We start from the raw sequence: 20,855 nt of genomic DNA on the forward strand, positions 1-20,855 counted from the left end.
CGCCTGATGAGTAATTTTTGGTTTCTTGCAAACCAATTTGTCCAACACATTAGCATGTTCAGTGTAGCGACTATATATTTTTCTATATGAATAAAAATATATATTACTATGTATATTTATGTATGCATATATATTTGTTTAAAAAATTTTGCATACCAAACCTCAGTCAGTTTTTGGTCTACAAACATGAAACTTGATATATAGGGTATTCAACCCCATGCAAAACTTTATATTTGGGTTTTAGCTGGGGAAAATCAGTGCAAAAATGTAAAAATTACAAAAAATGGAATTTGCCAGGTGATGGTTAAACAACAGCATTACGAATATACATGCGTAAGGTAATAGCTATTGGTTCATGTCTTAATTTTTAGCCTTGCAGCACACGTCTCCATAGATCAGGAATTAATGTCAAACAAAAAAGTAAATCATAAGCTAAGCATTTTGGTTTTGATTCTTGGTGGTGGTGCTGGAGTCAGTTTTTTTTTTTAAACTTTAAATGATTACTATATATTGGGTCCAATATAATAAATACGAAATCTGTATTAATCAAAATATCATACTTAAGCATATTTTATGACCAGGCAATGCCGGGCAGCCTGCTAGTTTATGAATGTATTTTAAATTAAAGTACGACCATTACAACAGCAAGGAGATGACGGTGGCTAAATGGTTAATGACATGAACTGACAACCTGAGCGTGCCAAGTTCAAAGCCAGTTTGTTCCACAGAAATAATTGAGGTTGGCAACATTCATGTGGTCCTTCTGGTAAATACCTGAGGTCTTTCTAGAGAGAATTCTAACAACAAAAATATTGGAGAAAACAATACCAACAATAGAATCATCAGATTCATACGAAATAGTGCTCAACTTTTTACTCATTTAGTTTAAGTAGGTTTGTTCTATGGCAACTCTTATTTTGGTTATTTAAATAGAAAACAATACCTACTATAAACGATTCATTTTTTTTTTCTTCTACAGTTATCTCTCCGTGACAAAGTTCACACTAGATTTTTCTATCCAGATTCGTTTTATCATGGCAATTATACTCTGACCGATAAGTCCCACCATCTGTCGCCAGAGCTTCAAATGGCCACTCATTAAATACTGACCATGTTCAGCATCGTCTAACTTGAGGAACCAATGTCAACATGATTATAGCTGTATTAGTTTTTCTAAAACTATTAGTGTGCAATGACCATAACCGGTTTGATAGGCTCTGAACTGGTTATAGCCCGAGATCATGACAGTATCTATTAGGCTATTCATGCACTGTGACATACAACTCTAGTATCTTACATCTACAGATTAAAATATTTAAATGAAACTAATTAATTTGTTAAAAAGTTGTGAGATTTTAAAAGATGAATGTTAACAGCATTCAAACTGACTCATCAAACTTTGATTCTGACTAGTTTAATATTCATTTGTTATTGTTATATCATATTATTGGCAATTAAATACTTCACTACAGCTTATTTAAAAAAACAAAAAAAAAAAAAACACTTATCCAGACAACTAGAAATATAAAAGCATTTTTCAGTTATCAACAAAAATATCAACAAGAGAAATAACTCATTCTTAATTAAAGAATATGAAAAGGAGTGGCTTTCCTTACAACTAAAATTTTATTTCTTTTTCTGTATAAGTTTAAAAAAATAAAATATTTAAAAAACTTTGATAAATTAAATTTTTGGAAAAGATGCAACTTTAGTTCATATATATCTGATAGCATCCTACATCTCTATAAAGCCACCATTCACTCATGCATGGAATATTTGTTGACACATATGGGCCAGTGCATCAACCACTAGTCTCGCTCTATTAGACAGGGGTTAAAATGAATCTCCAATCTAATAGGTCCCAGCTCTGTCAATCAAGCTCCAACCCTTGTCCCATTGCAGCAATGTTGCAATGTGCTTGTTTTAAAAGTACTTTAATAGAACGTGCTCCAACAAACTCCAAGCACTTGTAACATCCCCCTCCTGATTAACCTGATAAGCACCAAAACTCACTGTAGAGATCTCTAGATTCCTGCAAGTTTCTTCCTTTGAACTGCTAGACTTTGGAATTCTCTCCTTGTATTAAAATCCAAAAACTCCCTACTTAGTTAAGGAGTTCCTATGGTATGGTCCCTTGCAGTAACTGCTTATGTCTTAGAAGAAGTTTGTCTTGTTTGGGGGGGTGAATCTAACTAAAAAAAAAATTTGCTAAATCAAGTGAACATAGATTTTAATGCCCAATCAGTCTAATGGCAGGAGAGAAAAAAAAAAAAAAAAGATTCTAATTTTTTTTTCATGCATTTATGTTGACTCTTAACATTTGAATGTTATTTTGTGACTTTCATGTCTGGATACTATTTTTTTATGAGGTCAATTTCATAGTTTTATTTTTAACATTTACACCGGCTCTCAGGACCTTTCCTTATACAGTGATTACATTAATATAATCAATAAATCATTAAAATATCTATGTTCCAGGATTTTTTTTCAGAGAAAATTTTATTTCTTTTTAAGAATATCTTCCGTATGCTATTTAATAAGGAGAAAAATCATTCAACCAGAGATTATTCAACTCTTCAAGGTCTTTGAAAAATAAAAGAGAAAATGAGTTTGGAATAGAGATTTTTGTTTTTATTATTATATCTGCATAGATTTGAAAAAGTTTCATTGTCTAAGAAATAAATGTAAAACAAAAAATCTTATGAAAGTAAAAATATATCAATGAACATTAAACATTTTTAATAAAATGAAAAAAAAAAAAAGATAAATGTTTTCTATTCAAAATAAACAATATATCAAGAGAATTTTTTTAAAATGTGGGAACATTTGTTTCCAATGTTATTTTTACATACTTTTAATTTGAAGGAGTTTTAAAAACTCAACAAGTTCTGATATCAAGAACACCACCAGATCAAAAATGCAGATTTCAAATCTGCAGTTAGTTTGGCTCTTAGATCAACTGTGATACTCTGATGTCATGACGCACATGCACACAATGTTGCTTTATATATATATATATATATATATATACTAGCGGGGGGTACCCGGTGTAGCCCGGGTGTTTGTAGGTGTGTGTTGTGTGTGTGGGGGGGGGGTTTGATCAAAACAACCCTGTTAAAAAAAAAAAAAAAAAAATCGTTGGCCGGGTGTTTGGAGGTGTAAAAGAAAAAAAGTTTTATTAGTGGGAAAGTAGGTTTGAACCCCAAACCTTTGACGTGGAGATGGAAACAAAATGGAAAAAAACCCTGGGACTTAGCCATCTCGGCCACGAGAGAAGAGGAATGAAAGACCTCTTAATTTAATGTTTATAAAATGAAATTAACAGGTGTGAGAACCTTAAGTCGCATGATGCGGCTGCAAACCAGTTTTCGCTTGTTTTATACTGAAAAGCAAAAGATACACGGGATGCTATAAAAATCTGGAAAAAATAGCGCGTGAAAGTCGGGCAAATTAAATAGACAGACGATCCCTGTTCGTAACTCATAGATATTATCATTTAGACGTGATATAAAAAGTTTTAAGGAATGAGCCGACCGAAAAGTCCAACAAAAAAAGCCTTTTACAGACATACACAAAAAACGAACATACATACATTTTCGCTTATATATATAAATAAAGAGAAGAGATTAAATTATCTGTTCTTGTCTAGAATTTATATTTGAAAGAAAAAAAAAAAAATCTATATGATGTAAGTATCTGTGATGAAACAAAAAAAAATAGTCCAAAAATCATGTAAATTGATCAAGTAGTTTTATTTTTTATAAAAGAAAATTAAATTTATGAGTAATCAGAGTGACTGTTTTGCCCGTTATTTTGAAAATAATTTTAACAAAAAACGATAACTGAACACTAATTCAAACTTATGAGATTTATGTTGTAATGCCTATGAATTCTCATTAATCGCTTTAAAAATGATTTTCTTTATAAAAATAAACTTAATCAATTTGCATGATTATTGGAATATGATACTTTCATTTTGTCAAGTTTATGTATATCAGATTTTTCTTTGTTTTTGTTTTTTTAATATAGGGGAAATTCTGGACAAGAATCAAATTTTCTTTTTTATATTAAAATTTTCTTAAAGTAAGAACATACAAGATATAATTAAAAGCCTGGAAACAATTTTAATGGTTTATGAACAGAAAACAACCTAATGCTATATAATGGTGTGTGCTACATTTTAATTATGTGTATGAATGGTTAGGTTTGTCGGCTAGTTTCAATTATGCCATTATATTTGCATTTTAACTAAACTATTACAGTTGATTCAGTTGGATTGCTTGTATGGTTTTGTTTTTTTACTTAATTTATAAATGAGTACAACTGAAAATAAAATAGGTAAAGTTATTTTTTCAATATAAAATTAAAGATTTTCTTTCCAAACACGAAAACAAAATAAGTACATATATTATAAAAGGAAAATTTTTATCAATGTAAAAAAAAAAAAAAAATATGCATGATAAAAATATATTTTAATGAAAATAGAGACTAAAATAACTTTTTAAAAATATATTATGGATCACATTTTTACCTAGGAGCAAAGTAATATCTGTTTTGATACTAAACTTCATCTTTTCCGTCCTCAGTCAGAGAAAAAGAAGCAAATTTTTATTTTTTCCCCCAACCCAGAATGCCACATTAAAAACCTCATTTCTAACTTTATCCATGTGAAAGGCAAGTAAATAGAGACAAAGAGTAACTACCAATTCCATTATTTTAATCAATCAAATCAATTTTCTTAATGTAGATAAGTATCATGGTTAATTTAAGAGTTTCATGACATTTATTTTAAACCAGATTTGTCATTCAGTCTTTCAATATATTGACAGTTCCAATATGATCATCTCCAGTCTGTCATAGAAGATACCAATGTATATTATGCTTGTGGTCCTAATGACTAACCATAGCAACTTGGAAACCAGTTTGATTGAAGGCTGACATCACGGGTGTAATAGTAAACATGAATCAGAGCCAATTAATCTAGGTATCATATATTGTCACAAGGCCACCGAGGGCGTTCAACCAAGCTGACAGTAGTTTTATTGATTAATCTTGGGGGAAAGGGGGTATCTAACAACATGTGCGCCATTTTTTGGTAATAGAAATATATATATATATAGCTAGTATTTTTTTTTAATATAGTAACAAAATTTTCCACCATCTTCAATTATAGATCTATATACAGTCCAGTGTATACATATTTGCATTTATTTATCCAAGATGATTTTGACAAAAGAATCTTAAATGATGGTGGACATGACGATGTCTACCACATAAACTACAGCCATCTATATATATAAAAGCGAAAATGTATGTGTGCATCTATGTACGCTTTTCCTCGACGTCCACAAAAGGCTTCTTTCAGAGAAGCGCTTGCTCGGTTCACAACTTCTTAAAACTTTTTATATCATCTATAAATTGTAATATCTCAGAGTTAACCACAGAGCTCGCCTGTCTATTTAATTTTATTGACTTTCATACGTTAATTATTCCACATTTCCCGCATCGGCACGCGTTACATTCGGTTTTTGGTATAAAAAAAAAAGCGAAACTCGACTCTAATCACAGAGTGAAAGCCAGTTGTCTCAAGAGAGCTAAGTAACATTTGTTCAATGTCGACTTCGTCATATATGACTGTAGCTTTCATTTCGCTCCTCCTAATAAACAGGGAGCGGATTTTTAAAAACAAACAAACCGCTTTATTCACCTCATTCAAAACTGTCCCACACAATAACTGCTGAATACCTATCGCCGTCACATCAATCAAAAACGCGTACCTGTTTTTTTTTTAAAACACTTTACTATTTTCCAACTGCGCGTCGTGAAGGCTTTGTTTTTTTTTTGTTCACATTTTCGGGGTTTTTTCACATACCCCGAAAAACACCCGGGCAACGCCGGGTACCCCTCGCTAGTCCAATATAAAAGAGAGACATCTGCATCAACTAAAATGTCATTGACATTAAAATCTGTTCTGCATTCTAACAGGACAAGAATTTATTTCAAGGGCATATACATACACATTAATTTATATAAAGCCTTCTTTCAGTATTGAGAAACAATGGATACCCTCTCCAAGACCACATGTGAAAGGATTCTATAGTGAAGCAATGACTGCATGATCCCAATACGTTTGTTTCATCCCTGAAAGAATTCGTCAGGCTAAATGTATGGATTTATATTAGGATTGATTTATATTAGGCAAGCAGTATTCATTCTAACTCCAACTAATTAGAATCATAGATTTTATTGCCTTCATTTACATCTGTCTTCATATACCAATAACTCTCTTCTCCTATTTTTTTTTAAAAAGTAGGGAGCTCCCACCACTTGCCTATAAAAAGGATTGTAGAATGTAAATCTATGCATTTAGCAAGACTAATTGCTTCAGGAGGAAATATGTTTCTATGTAGCTCACTTATAAGTGTATCTATTATATATGTACATATACACACGCATACAAAGCAAATATGTATACATGTTTGTTAATGTATCTTGGAGGTAAAACCCGATACTTTTTTTTTTTTTTTTTTTTTTTTTTACATAGGCACCACTTATCAAGGCTGATAGGCCACTCAAGGATAAGGGTTAAATAGTGTACAGTAGTTAAAAGGACAATATAGTAATCGATAGTAATGGAAGTCCGGTAAATTTGTTAACTTAAGTGGAATGACTCATCAGAAACTTGTTCACATTGGACTTGAAAACAACCATATTATAGACAGCTGGAAAGCAGGAAAACGGAAGACAATTCCACAGGTGTGCAGTTCTAAGAAAGAAGCTTTGATCATGGAATCTATGTTTAGGTTTAGGCACAGATAAAGAGAGGGGGAATTATTGATAGTGTTTTCAGCTAGACGAGTGTTTCTTGTGAAAGTTTGGCGAGGGGGGACCATAGATTGAAGCTCAGTCGAACACTTTCCATGAAAATAATGATAAAGCAGAGACAAACTCGCAACATCACTTCTGTGAGATAGAGGTTGCAGCAAAGAGAAAAGGACATCTCCCACCAGGCCACGAAGTCTATTTTGAACTCTATCAAGGCAGGACAAGTCTTTTCTAGCAGCTCCTGTCCATATGTGGCAACAGTATTCCATCCTTGGACGTATCTGGCTCTTATATAGATAGAGAATTGCATCAGCAGTGAAATATCTACTGGATCGATAGAAGGATCACCATTTTTCCAGCGGCTTTGGCAACAGATTTGATGTACGTATTCCATTTAAGATCAAGAGTAAAGGTCAAAGACAGAAGCCTGTCAAAACTTGAGGCCTCCCCAAGATGAGAGCCATTCATTTTAATTGATGCCAGATGGGGATCAGAACGTTGATGATGTAAAAATAGCTTGGTTTTAGATGCACTAAAAGTAACCAGCCACTCCTTTCCCCCATTGTACCACATGCTCAAGATCAGAGGAGAGAGAATAGGAGAGAACTTGGTAGTTTACTGTCTTAGATGTGCTACCATAGATAGTAGTGTCGTCAGCAAAAATGTCTACGAATGATGTAAGGATGTGATTTGGAAGATCATTAATCTAGATCAGGAAAAGAGTTCAGCCCAGGATAGACCCCTGAGGGACTCCAGCATTAATACTGTGAGTTGATTTTTGCCCATCAACTACTACTCTTATGAACCTATCAGAGAGAAATGATTTAATAATTGAGAAGACATTTCCAGCTATACCATAGCTGGAGATCTTGTGAAGTAAACCTTTATACCATACTCTATCAAAGGCCTTTGATATGTCAAGAGCAATTGCCCTAGAAAGGTTGCCTCTGTCGAGAGATTCGCTAATCCTATGAGATATAACTGTAAGCACATCTGCTGTAGATCTTGCAGAATGGAAACCATATTGCGTGCTACTAAGGTTATTTTTGCTGAGATGGTTGATTACTTCTGTATTTAACACAGATTCCAGCAACTCAATCATGACGCACAGGAGACTTATTGGCCTGTACTGAGAGGGGGATGAACGATCACCTGAATTCTTAAATACAGGGCATACTGATGAGATTTTCCAAGGTGATGGGAAGCAATTCTCTTTAAGACAACGTTTAAACAGTTTTGTAAGTATGGGCGCAAGTTCTGGTGGAAGTTTTTTTTGAGTACTATAATTGGAATACCGTCAGGGCCGGTTGCTTTACTGGAATCAAGGTTTTTGATTAGCTTGGCAACATCACGTACAGATATTTGTATATCACATAGCATGTTTTCTGATACAGGAGGAAATATTGGGGGTTGGCGGCCTTAGTCGCAAAGGGTAGAATTAGCTGCAAAGTTCTTGGCAAAGGGTTTGGCCTTGTCTGATGCTGACGAGATTAACTCAGGTCCATTGATGATAGTTGGGATAGAGCACATGCTTCTGTTCAGGATTCTGTTTGCTATTTGCCAAAACTGGTGGGAACCAAGCCGCTGCTCAGCTACTTTGGACTTGATAGACTGAGCATACAACTCTCTTGCGTTCTTTATTACTTTCTTACAATGGTTGCTGGCAGTCCTGAAAATGGCTTTAGTTTACATACATCTATTACGTTGGAAGCAGTGGAAAGTGATTTCTGTGCGCAATAGCAGCAGCACATTCTGGAGAAAACCATGGCTGGCTGTTAGGTTTTTGCTGAAACTTTTTCGAGGGTATGAAATGGTCTATACCTACAATTAACCATGCCGTCAGGTCTGATACTATAGACGACACATCCTTTTTAAACATGGAATGCAGAGGAAGATCCGATACAACTGTACGGAAACTATCCCAGTCAGCCATAGTGTATCGATATACTGTACGATGGAGATGTACGTCTGAGGACTTATTACATTTCATTTTTATCTTAATTGATACAACTGAGTGGTCGGAAGATCCAAGAGGAGACAGAACGGAAACTGAACATAGCTCAGGGCAAGTTGTGAGAAAAAGGTCTAGAAGACTCACGTACTGGCCGTCATTGTCGGGCACACAGGTGGATTCGTGAACAATCTGATTGAGGTCATAAGCAATGGAGAAATGATGACAGAACCTCCCCTCATCATCGGTCTTGTTTGAGTGGGTCAACCATTCTACATTATGAACATTGAAGTCTCCACATACGTGAATGTTAGCTGAAGGATATGCTGATAGAACTTGGTCAATTTAAAGATAGTAACTCCGCTGTTATGGGAGCGATAGAGAGTAAATATAAATGCGGTAGTGTGAGCTAGTGCAACTCCGAAGCACATATAGGGTAAGTTAGGATCTTCTCTGGAGATGTCCCTACCACATGGAACGCCATCTTTAATATAGGCACATATTCCATGCCCATGGTGATCTTGGGGGTAAGATTTGGAAGTTAAGTTAGAGTATCCTTTAATTACAAACTCATTTAGGGAAATAGTCTGTCCAATTCCGGTTTCGCTTAAAAATAAAAGGTCTGCTTTAGTCTCCTGTAATTGGGCTTCAACCTCTGGAAGGTTAGAACGTAGACCCCTGATGTTGGAGAAGGAGACATGGTAGTGGGGGTCTATGTTGGAAGTTTCAGATCTGGGTTTAATCGTGTATTTTTTTATTGAAACTTGTCATGATGGAATTTTGGAGTTTGTGGACTAGGTCATCAGACTTGCTTGTCGTCAGATTTACTTAGAGCAGGACAGAAGGGAAACTAAGAGAGAAAAGTAACGCAGAATTTTTTTGTTTTGTAGAACATAAGGTAAAGCCATAACAATTACCCACTAATATGGCATCGAGAGGCCCCACTAGAAGCTACTGCATGGTCCAGAATCCATTCACCAAATGGCAATACAGCAGCCCCAGTACTTTGCACCTGCTGATAGGACAGCCTCCTTAGTGGTTAATCCAAGGTTCGGGTCCCTGACTATCAGGCGGATAACGTCAGCCCAGATAAAACGTTTACCTCCAGCACCCTTACCGGTGACATGGCTACAAGGATAGACATAGAAACAGAAAATTTCCACCATCTCTGTCGACTGTTCACGCAAAATACTGCCAACCTAGAATACAGCTTTTTCTTCTCCCTTTGTCAGAAAAATTACTCATTAAAAAGATGAGGACTGAGTGACAGCCTGGTTTTAAATTATTAAATTTTTTTTCTTCTTCAAGGTTACAAATGAGAATTGTCTGTTTATGAATTGCTGACCATCCTATTAATCCATATAAAAATTGTGACTCAAATCACAATTCTTCATATTCTTTTATGGAGGTTGTAAGTTCATTCCTCAGCACAGGTGATATTAATGCATTTTTATTTATATAGGCAAGCTTCTATGCATCTAAGTAATCTTCTGTAAAGTTGATGCAGAATGTGGCTTTTAAATTTGTTCCTAATAATTACTGGATTATAAATGAATATTTTTGCATCAGATTTTGTAGAGATGAAACTTTGGCCATGTTTATGGGATTTACACGATTATAATTTAAACTGGGGGAATAAGAATGGTTGGTTGGTTGATTTTTGTTTTACGGCATATCAACCCTTTTCGGGTTATTTAATGCCGGATCCAAAGATTTTGAAGAAAATTTTTTTAATAGAATATATTTGTTGTTTTCAAGTCTGTTTCTATTTAACCCATAGTTGGAACCCTAACAGGTACTACCACTCCGGGTCAGAGTGGACCTGGGAGCAATGGTAATTAAAGAGTTGCTCCACACTCCCCAAAGGCCACAAGCTGGGGCCTCACCACTGGATATGCTTTAAAGGTCATATCCAGGACCAGGGAATAATGAGATCACTTCTAAAAATGGTCACAAATACACAAATCCAGATATTTATTAGATATTCTTTTTTCTTTCTACCTTTTCCTAATTAACATCTGTCACACGAGTTGCATAATTTTTTGTGTTTAATAGATATGCATGTGCAAAAAACATTTCATTTTACATTTTTTCTTCCTATGTTTTGCCATTATTCAATAAATTTCAAATTTTCACTTTTTCTGTAGATGTTTGTTGATTTAAACAAAAACGATAAATTTCTTGTTTTGATGTTTTTTTTTTTTCAGTTTGTTTTTCCTTTCATCTTTTTCATACACCCCATACCTACAGCATTTTATTTTATGATGTATTGTATATTTTATCCTCATAAAATATTTTATTCAAAAACTATACATTAAAGTGTCTATTTGGTATTGTAGTCAAAGGTTAATTCTGGAGAGTGTTCAACCATGTCACTAATTCAAAAATCGTACAGCACCTGTGTGAACGATTTTTATATTAATTAGTGATACAGTTGAAATTAACCTTGGACTACAATTATAACATTGTAATGTATAGTTTTTAAATAAAGTATCGTGGAATCTCCTATCAAGCACTTTGTTTTATTTTTTCAACTAATTTATGATTATACAGAGTGGAACGATAAAACTGTTGCCCTAGAAAAGACAACAGGATTCCATTTCCATTTGATGAAGACCAGTTTTCTTTTTTTGTTGCAGAACATTTACTCACTTGCCAGTTATGTACAAATCCCAAGAGCGATAGGAGTCTGCTATTATGTCTGAAAGTGGCACAATGCTCAACAAACAAAATCAGAGATGTGCCGCTGTACAACTTATGCTCTTTACTGATCCAAGTTATGACAAGACCCTTGTTGCACCCTCAAAATGCAAATCCAGACAGTTCAACGCTTAAGGGCATAGCTCAACAAAGTTTCTGACCACAGTTATGGTCTTTGGTGTGGTTTCAAGTGAAAGTTGGCTTGAAAATCAACACCAAAGTGTACCTGGATGTGCTGTAGAGTGTGGTGATCCCCTAGTAAAACCAGGTGGCTGCTGACAGACCCTGGGTGTGACAAGTCCAAGGAGACCCAGGCGTGGCTTCAGAAGGCGAGCTATGACTGTACCCTTCTCTCACTGCCCTTCCTCCTCCCCCGGTCTGATGTTTGGTCATACATCAAGAATATAACCTTCCACAACACCAAAGCTAATCTGATTGCCGCCATCTGCCGAGTATTCACCAAGCTCCTGTCGGCGTTTGTGGAAAAGGCATGCTCTCAATTCCAGGCGGGAATTGAGGCAGAAGCCAGCTACATTGAATAGATGTCAGCTCTACTACATAATCAAGTTACCGAATTGATTTTTTCAATAAAAGTTTTAAAATAAAGCTGTATTGTTGTTTTCTTTAGAGAAATTTATCATTCCACTATATATATATATATATAGATAGATAGAGAGAGAGAGCAAAGATACCCTTGCTTTGTGTGGGACTTTGCTGTACACTCGGGTACCTGCTTCGTGGGCACCCTGCAGTAAGTGGATGTTTTAAGAGCTGCACCAAATATGACCTTAACCTTGAGAAATGGTGTGCACCATTCCTAGTTTGGAGATCATCACCATGTCAAGTTTGGTTATGATCGGTCCAGTGGTTTGGGCTGTAGGCAAGTATATATATATATATATATATATATATAAGCTATGAGGTAAACTAAAGAATAAGCGAAGTAATAAAAAAAACGTTGCCCGGGTGTTTAAAGGTGTAACAGGGGAAAAACAAATAGTTTTGGTCGGGAGGCTGGATTGAACCCGAAAGCCTTGACGCGGAGGTGGAAACAAAAGCCAACTACTTAACCGTCTCGCCCATGAGTGAGAGTAATTGATTAGCGTGTTAAGGCTTATAAAGCAAGTGAAAGCGGTTTGATTGACAGGAAGATGCTAAATGAGGTCATCGTGGGATCGTTATGATGACGTGGCAGTATTTTTAGTTTTCGCTTCCTCAAGACGATGGTAGGGGGGGAGCAGCTCTCCATTTAAAGGGGATTGTCTAAATCGAATAGCAATTGTCTGATATAAGGAGAAATTCCACATTGATCAAAAGCTGATTGCTTTCTGGACGTTTCGGCACGAAAGCCAAGCACACGACCCATTTGAATTTAGTTTCACTTTATTTATACTAAAAAGCAGGACAAACAGGGGACAGAGCGAAATAGCGCGAATCTCATAAAAGTGGACGTAAATAAATCTAGAGGCGACGCGCATTTCCAAATCGTAGATATTATTACCTAGGGGGTATATAAACACTTCTAAGCGATAGTAACCCTCAGACCGTCGGAGAAAAAAGCCTTTTTGAGACATACAAAAAAATGTGCGCATTTGCCTTTTATATATATATATATATATATATATATTTCGAAGATACACTTCATCAGTATGTTTTTTTTTTTTGTTTTTTTTTTGCTATGTTGTTGGAGCATCGAATCAGTAGAAGTCCGTTTGTTGTTTTTACGGTAGTCTTTTTAAATGTCAGAATGGTGTGTTGGTCACGCGGAATTCACGTTAGGGTTTGTGTTCCTTGATAGAAGCGCTGGTTGAGTTTGAATAAAAAAAAGCGCATACTGATGATGAAGTGTATCTTTGAAATATATTCATAAATTTCAATATAAATTTCAAACAAAATAAATGTTTATTTTGTAATAATGCGTTGTTTTGGCTCCAAATATATCTAATATGTATTTATTTTATTCAAACTGAACCAGCGCTTTTATCAAGGAACAGAAACCCTAACTAATACAAATAATTATTTAAATGTTGAAACCATTTTTTAATTATATTTCATTTCTTTACATTCTACTATTCCAGTTATTTTATGAACTGAACAGATAACTGTCCAGTGACCTCAGATGAAATTGAAGTAGAATTTCAATGGTGTCTGCAAATTCTTTGAAAAAAAGATTAAAGATATTGAAACTTAGAACTGCACGCCTGTGGAACTGTTCTGTCTGCCTGCTTCCCACCTGACTACAACTTGGATGTCTTCAAGTCCAACGTTAACAAATTCCTAATGAACCGCCCTCTTAAGTAAAAACTTCATTAAATCTCCACACTAACGTACTGTACTTGCAATAACCCTTATCCCTGAGTGGCTTCCGGGCCTTGATAAGTGGTGACCACTGTGTAAGAAAAAAAAAAAAATTTGCATGTTATGTTAATATACCGATTTCTATAATGCACAATCATTGACTTATAAGATATCTTGTGTTTACCAGCAATTAAATATTCTTTTAAAAAGGGTCAAATTACACAACGTCAGTCATTGTATTTAATTTATTTTATTGTAAAAATAAATATCAAAGCAAGTATTTCTTTTTGTAAATAAAAAATATAAATATAATTAAATCTTTAAAATATTCTGTTCAACTTAATTTTAAAAAATAATTCGAAATTCAATAAAACAAATGTTAAAAAAATTGGATATATTTACGATTAATCAATTTTAATACAATTTGATTACATTTAATAACTGTATATAATGAATTAAAAAAAAAAAAAAAAAAAAAAAAAAAACTTACATTTTACAATTGTGTTAAATTTATATAAAAATAAATAAATATCTTTGATCTGCCACTAAAGTTGATATGGCTATAGAATTGTTATATTTCATTTCAAATATTGTTAAGCAGTAATGATTATAATTTTCAATTCATTTTCAGTATCACTAATATATGCTTTTTCTCAATTATCGGTCGATAGCACAATAAACAAATTACAACAAATGTATCGGCTTACCATTCCTCATTTTATAAAGTTGAATATTCTTGGCAATATATTCTGCAAACTGGACGGTGTCTCCAGGCTCACCAGTCACCATCATCACCAATTTGTTACTAAGTTTGAACATTTTGTCATTATCTAAAAAAGAAAAAAAAAATTGTATTAGTTGTTTTATATATACATTTTCATAGAAAGTATAAAAAAGTGAGCTCCCATCATCCCCTAGACACAGGTGGCAGCAGTTCCATCTTCTGTTGCATCCCTCTTTATCATCATCTTTTCTCCATCCTATGAAGGATGTGTGTAGCCAATAGCAAAAAAAAAATCCAAATTTTAAAATCCAAATTTATTTCCAGACTTAAGCCACAACTAGATTTTTATCCTCAGACACCAAAATCAACAGATTAGACCATTCCTGTAATGATTTGTCCCTACTGATCACAACTTAATGCTGGTTCTGTGCAATCTAGGAGGTTCACCCTCACCTGAGGCGCCCTTACTGGAGAATGCTGACAGGGCTGTCCAGACACTTTTTGCAAGTCAGATTGCTCGTCCTTGGAGGACTCAGCAGGCCACTTTTAAAAAAAATCTTTGTAAAATAAATAAATTTATTTCTTTATTATTGAAATAAAAACAAAACGAATTTAGTCAGTCACAACTTTCAGCTGAGAGTTTTTTTTTTTTTTTTTTTTTTTCAAATTAAATTTTACAAAATTACTTTTTTTATTTGCATTTTGTAACACAATAGCAATGTAACACTAGAAAATCTTTAAAAATTAGAATAAATCCCCGAAGAATGAAGCAATGTTTCCGATCCCATGTGCCTCTTGTTTTTTTTGTTTTTTTTTTTTGGGGGGGGACTAGTTTTCCCCACATTTAAAACAGTGTCTAACTGCTCGTGGGAAGGCAAGTAAATAACTTATTTTAAAAAATTATTTTCATTTTTTGCTTTTCTTTAAATAGTGCATAAAGTTCCTTTTTATGATAATGCGACTGATTAATTTCTCAAAAAAGGTCACTGTGCGCTGCTTGTCCAACCTGCAAAGGATGTTTATTCTGAAAGTCGTAGGAAGGTTGAAAATAAGAAAATGCCTTTCGGAATTACCACCTTCCAACCTCCTTATGTTAAGAACGGATTTCGGAATGAACACACCTAACTTCCCCATGTTAAGAACAGCTTTTGGAATAAACATCCTCTGCAGGTTAGACAGGCAGCGCACATTGACAAAGAAAAAAAAAAGCCAAGGGAAATTATTGTTTAAAGTTTTCTCACATTTTTTTTTAATTTATATACGACTACTGCTAGTTTTTTTTTTTAATTAATCTGGAGTAAAAAGGTTCAAACTAAATCTATATAAATCTCACCTGTCTGTTTAAATTTACGTATGTCTGCCTGCCTAAAACTTTTGACAGAGGCAACAGATTTTCATGAGATCAGTATTGTTTTGAAGCTCAACCCTTTGGATGACAAATATCGAAAAATTGGCTACTCAACTGGGCACTTTTTTTACAGGGAGGGGGGTCGCTTTTTTCGCCTATATTTTCAAATGTCATCCCTCTTTTCGATTGACTAACCTTAATTTAAACCTTCCACAGAGGGCTTAATGAGGGGGGGGTCAAGTGGACATTCACCTATGTATACCTGTAATGTAAGTGGTTATGCTCTTTGAGTTCATTTTTGACATCAAATAGGGTGTATACCATGATAGGATGTTGGAAAGCTGATATTCAACATAAAAATCGTTCTTTTTAAGTCCACAGACCAAAACATTATAAATTTGCTGACAGACAAAATTTAGGCATTTACAGACAAACTTTAAATGTCTGTATCCTTAAAACTATTCAAGCTAAGACAAATGGGACCTCTATTTGATACTGCATGAAACAAGCTTTTCAAATATTCAGTTAGAATGAGAAAATACACTACTAAAAGGTTACACAATGAAAAACTAGTTTATTAATTCAAGGTATCAGATAACTGATTATGCATCGTCATCAGTGGAAAAGCACAACAAAGACTCGTATTCATTGTTGCAACCATGAATTGCAGTTTTAAGCTGTTCACAACTTCTAATGCAATGTCTGCAGTTTTAGCTTTCTCTTGTCTTCATAACGATGGGATCACTCTTGTCTCAGAGTCTGTTAATACAATCTGATAAATTGTCAAATTGGTTTGTCTTTCGAGACTTGTTTATCTGATACTGACATACAAACTTGTTATTTGCCTCAATGCCAGATTCTGTATAGTTGAGCAGATTAATGTTGCCATTTTCTCCAATTAACTCAGCACTGTGTTCTAAAACAACATGAACACTTGGAGTGATATCAATCCATGAAATTGAACCAACATGGAGGTATGTAGTGTGACAAAATTCTTTGAAGGCATCAATTTTCACTTTTCTATCTGAGTTAATGATGGTTAAAATGACAGCCATGTGCAGTACAAGTTGATCAATCTTGGCTAATTCACTTCTATCGATTCCTTGGGTGAGCAGTTTTCGGTTGGATCTCGTTGAGATTGTAGAATATGGGCAACTAAAGTGATGCAAACAATTGAGCAGACGTAAGTTGCAAGCACTGGACGCAATGGTACTTCACACCACTTTATGGAGTTGCAAGTTTTTGTACTGTTGGCCTCTGCTCCTTAAATTTCAACAGTTTGTCGTACAATGGAAGAACATCAGCTCCAGTATCTTTCAGGAGTAAACAAAAGTCTGTAAATCTGTTTGGTCATTTTATCACTCTCGTAGATGGCAGATGCAACCTCCAATGAAATGTGTCGGTCTTGGATGGACTCATTGCGTAGGATAGAGTATCCTACTTTAGCAACCTCTGTTTTGAAGGTATTTGTTCTTCAGACCGAAGGCAAACATTTTGGTGGGAGAAGTGTTTTGTGCTTGAGCAGCAGCTTTGGTCAAATCCATATAGTCACTCAGTTGTTGGCATTGTTGACAGTAACTGACTTCCTTCAGAGGACGCTTTGCCTTCGGTACATAGGTGTGACGTTGGAGCACTACCTTCTCATCAAATGACCTGGATGAACTAAGCATTGAATGACTTTTGTTTTGTTGCTGCTGAAAGTCTTTGAACATAAACTTCTGACATCAAAGTTATCACTAGGTGGGACCTCTAGCTTGGATGAGACCTGTTTCACAACTTCATTGAAGTCTGGCTTTTTGTCAAATCAAGATCTCTTGCAGTTCTTGAAAATCTCAACGAGAGCAAAGTTTGCCATGTTATTCATTATGATTGTGTATCGAAAAGAAAAGAAAATGTGAGATGTTGAAAAACTGAAAATGATAAAAATGGAAATATTCAATTATAATGGATAAATTTTTTTTTTGGGGGGGGGGGGGGGGGAACAAAAATCAAGAATTTTTTCTGGTTTACGGACAATATTTAACTGAAAATAGCTTAAAAAAGGTAAAAGTCAGGATTTTCTAGAAAACAGTGCAGTTTCATGGTTTTCTGATGCCAGATTTGGATTCTGCACCCTAAAAAAACAGGAAAAGTGGTTTGGATGATGAAATTTGAGTAAGAATGACAAGAATTATCTGGATTTATGGTTTAAACAGTCATTGTGGGTTGTCCAAAATTATGGAAAAATGGGCAAGTTCAAATTTTTTCAGTATGTTAGAATTAAAATGTTTTCCCAAGAGCGAATTTTTTCACCCAATTGGATTATGATAGCTTTCTTTGTCTAGATTTTTTTTTTTGTGAAACATAAGAAATCTCATCTTCGGGCTTTTTTTGCAATCTTTCATTTTTTTTTATGGAAAAAAAAAAAAAAAAATTGTTCATATGTTCCATTTTTTATAATGAAGTAAATTTAGGGAATCTGGCATTATCTAAGGGGCTTATAGGACATTAGGGGTTTCTGGAAGAAATTTTGAGCAATTTTTCAGGTGCACCCAAATTTACTCCTTGGTAAAAAAAATCACTGTAGTTGCAATTTTGCAAAAATTCAAAATTCGAACTTCAAACAGGCATATTTTGAGAAATAATTGAAGTTAGAAGACAAATGAATCCATTTTTTGCAATTTCCGACTGAGCTATTCAAATATATAGGTTTCATAATGATTTGAGGAAGTTGCTAAAAATCCATATGTTCGCTTGCCAGCCAATTGTGTCTTCGCTACTTCCGATTTGGCGATGTCGCAACAGCAAAGACGTCATTTTTTATTTTTTTACACATTCTTTTCCTCCTTAACGGTATAGGTTCGAGCCTGCCTGCCTACTACCACTTTTTTTTTTTTTTTTGCTCAACACACCTCCAAATACCCAGACAACGCCGGGCACTCAGGCTAGTCTTAAATAAACCGAATTAACTTTTTTCTTTAACACAAAAAAAAAAAAAAAAAAAAAGAATAAAAGTAACACAGAATTGGAAAAAAAAAAAAAAAAAAAATTTGTTAATACTTTTATATGAATTTAAAAATATATTTGCCAAAAATAACCTCTCAATTGAAATTTGTGAAAATAATCATTTTATTGCTGACAAAACCCAGTATCAAGTCCTTGTAAAAGTTGCTTTAATAGCAAAAATAGCAGCAGGAGCAAATAATCGTACATAATTAGTCGTACAATTTTAGTAAACTTTATGTACGATCAAAACCCGGCACGACTTAATGTCCGATTCAGCTGCTACTGATTCAAGCAACTTTACACGTTTCTATATGACAAACAGCAGAAACAATTGGCTGGCAAGCGAACATATGGATTTTTAGCAACTTCCTCAAATCATTATGAAACCTATATATTTGAATAGCTCAGTCGTACAATGATCGGGAATAATTTGGTTGTACATATTTAGTAAAACCGCCAAAAATTAATTGTTTAAAAATAATCTGCTGTAAATGCACCTAAATATGTTGCAATACCATAAAAAGTTTATGTATCCATAAAAAAAAAGTTGGAGAACTAAAAGTTTAATTGTAATGGATTTTATGTACAAGAAACTGAAACCTAATACTAAGACTGTTAGAAATGAACATATTGCAAGATTTCTTTGGTATTGTTGTAAATTAACACCTGCTAAATTGTTCCCACCTTCCTCCCAAAAATATGTACCCCCCCCCACTTTTTTTTTTAGGCAATTACATATTAACACACTGAAAAACTTGGCAGAAATAAAAAAAAAAAAAAAAAAATTTAATGTAAAATAATCTTAGATTTTAGCGGCATTCTAACGTTTAAGGGCAATTAATCACTTTTTTTCTATGGAAAATAAAATCGGAGATTTTTTTTGGACAATTATGTGTGCTTTTAAGGTCTTTGTAGGAGGAGAAGGCTTGCTACTGACTTCGGGTTAGTGGTAGAGCTAGGAGGGGCAGTTACGTGTGAACACATTGAAAACTTGGCAGAAAGAAAAACAATTATTTTCGAGTGTGGGATTAGTTTCACATATATTTGTAAAATAATCCATTTCCAGGCCATTCTAGCGTTTTAGAACAGTTTATTTTTCTATGAGATACAAACGGTGTTTTTCTTTCTTTTAGATGGTTTGTAAGATAACATGGGAGCTTGCCACTCGAACTTAAGGTTAGTGGTAAAGTTATGGAAAAGTTTTTATTTTGAGGTGGGTGCCAGTCGAACTTAGGGTTAGTGGTAGGATTAAAGATGATTTTGGGGGGGGGGAGCTTGTCACTCAGATTTACTAGTGCATTTGTTTACTTTCGCTGAAAAGTGTTTGAAATTATGGAGAAGAGGCTATGTAAAAACCGATGGTACTGAAGGGAAATCAACACAGAGTTATAATTTTAACACAAAAATAACAATTTATTTAGTACTTGGAGTAAGAAAAATGTTTAGAAAAATAATGTTCAAAATATGTCATGTTCAATTTTTATTTTTAAGACAACAAAAAACACAAACTGACTAATTTATTTTGTTCCAAAACAATAAGTGAGATTGATTTTTTTTTTTTTTTTTTCTAATTGTTTTCTAAATATCATGACAACATTTCTCAGGGGATTGGTACCGAGCTTATAAACACCGTGGGCGTGGGGGTGGGGTCAAAAACAAATCTGACACGAAATAGCCGTTAACGTTAACATTTTTACTTTGCTAAAAACTCTTCAAATATATCATGCAGATTATTATTTATTGAAGCATGTGAAATGATATTCATTTCGGAACAAAATGGTGGTACTTTGAGGACCTAGTTTTTAAAATATTTTAATTGATCTACATTAAAATTTTGAAATATCTGAAGCGTTTTTGTGGTCGGTGGCCATTACAAACAAGGTTCATCAATATGCTAACAGGCAAAGAAGGAGGATTGCGTTTTTGTTTCCATATTTATTTACGTTTACTTAAGCTGGTTAGTATACAAGCCGGATTTGGATTATAATAAAAAGGACAGTTCTTAAATTGGCAATTAATATTTA

At 34.2% G+C, this 20,855-nt stretch overlaps 1 protein-coding gene across 1 annotated transcript in view; it reads right to left on the bottom strand.

The window, feature by feature from the left end:
* The window catches only part of LOC145297309 (proteasome subunit beta type-2-like), a 122,597-nt gene that overhangs the window by 38,150 nt on the left and 63,592 nt on the right, over positions 1-20,855 (bottom strand). Inside the window, exon 2 of the mRNA XM_080143333.1 lies at positions 14,482-14,604. Within this exon, the coding sequence (XP_079999459.1) occupies positions 14,482-14,604 (123 nt within the window). The remainder of the gene's footprint in view (positions 1-14,481; positions 14,605-20,855) is intronic.

This window comes from Euprymna scolopes, chromosome 2 (assembly GCF_053919585.1).
Source record: "Euprymna scolopes isolate OS-2025 chromosome 2, ASM5391958v1, whole genome shotgun sequence".
Taxonomy (NCBI): domain Eukaryota; kingdom Metazoa; phylum Mollusca; class Cephalopoda; order Sepiida; family Sepiolidae; genus Euprymna; species Euprymna scolopes.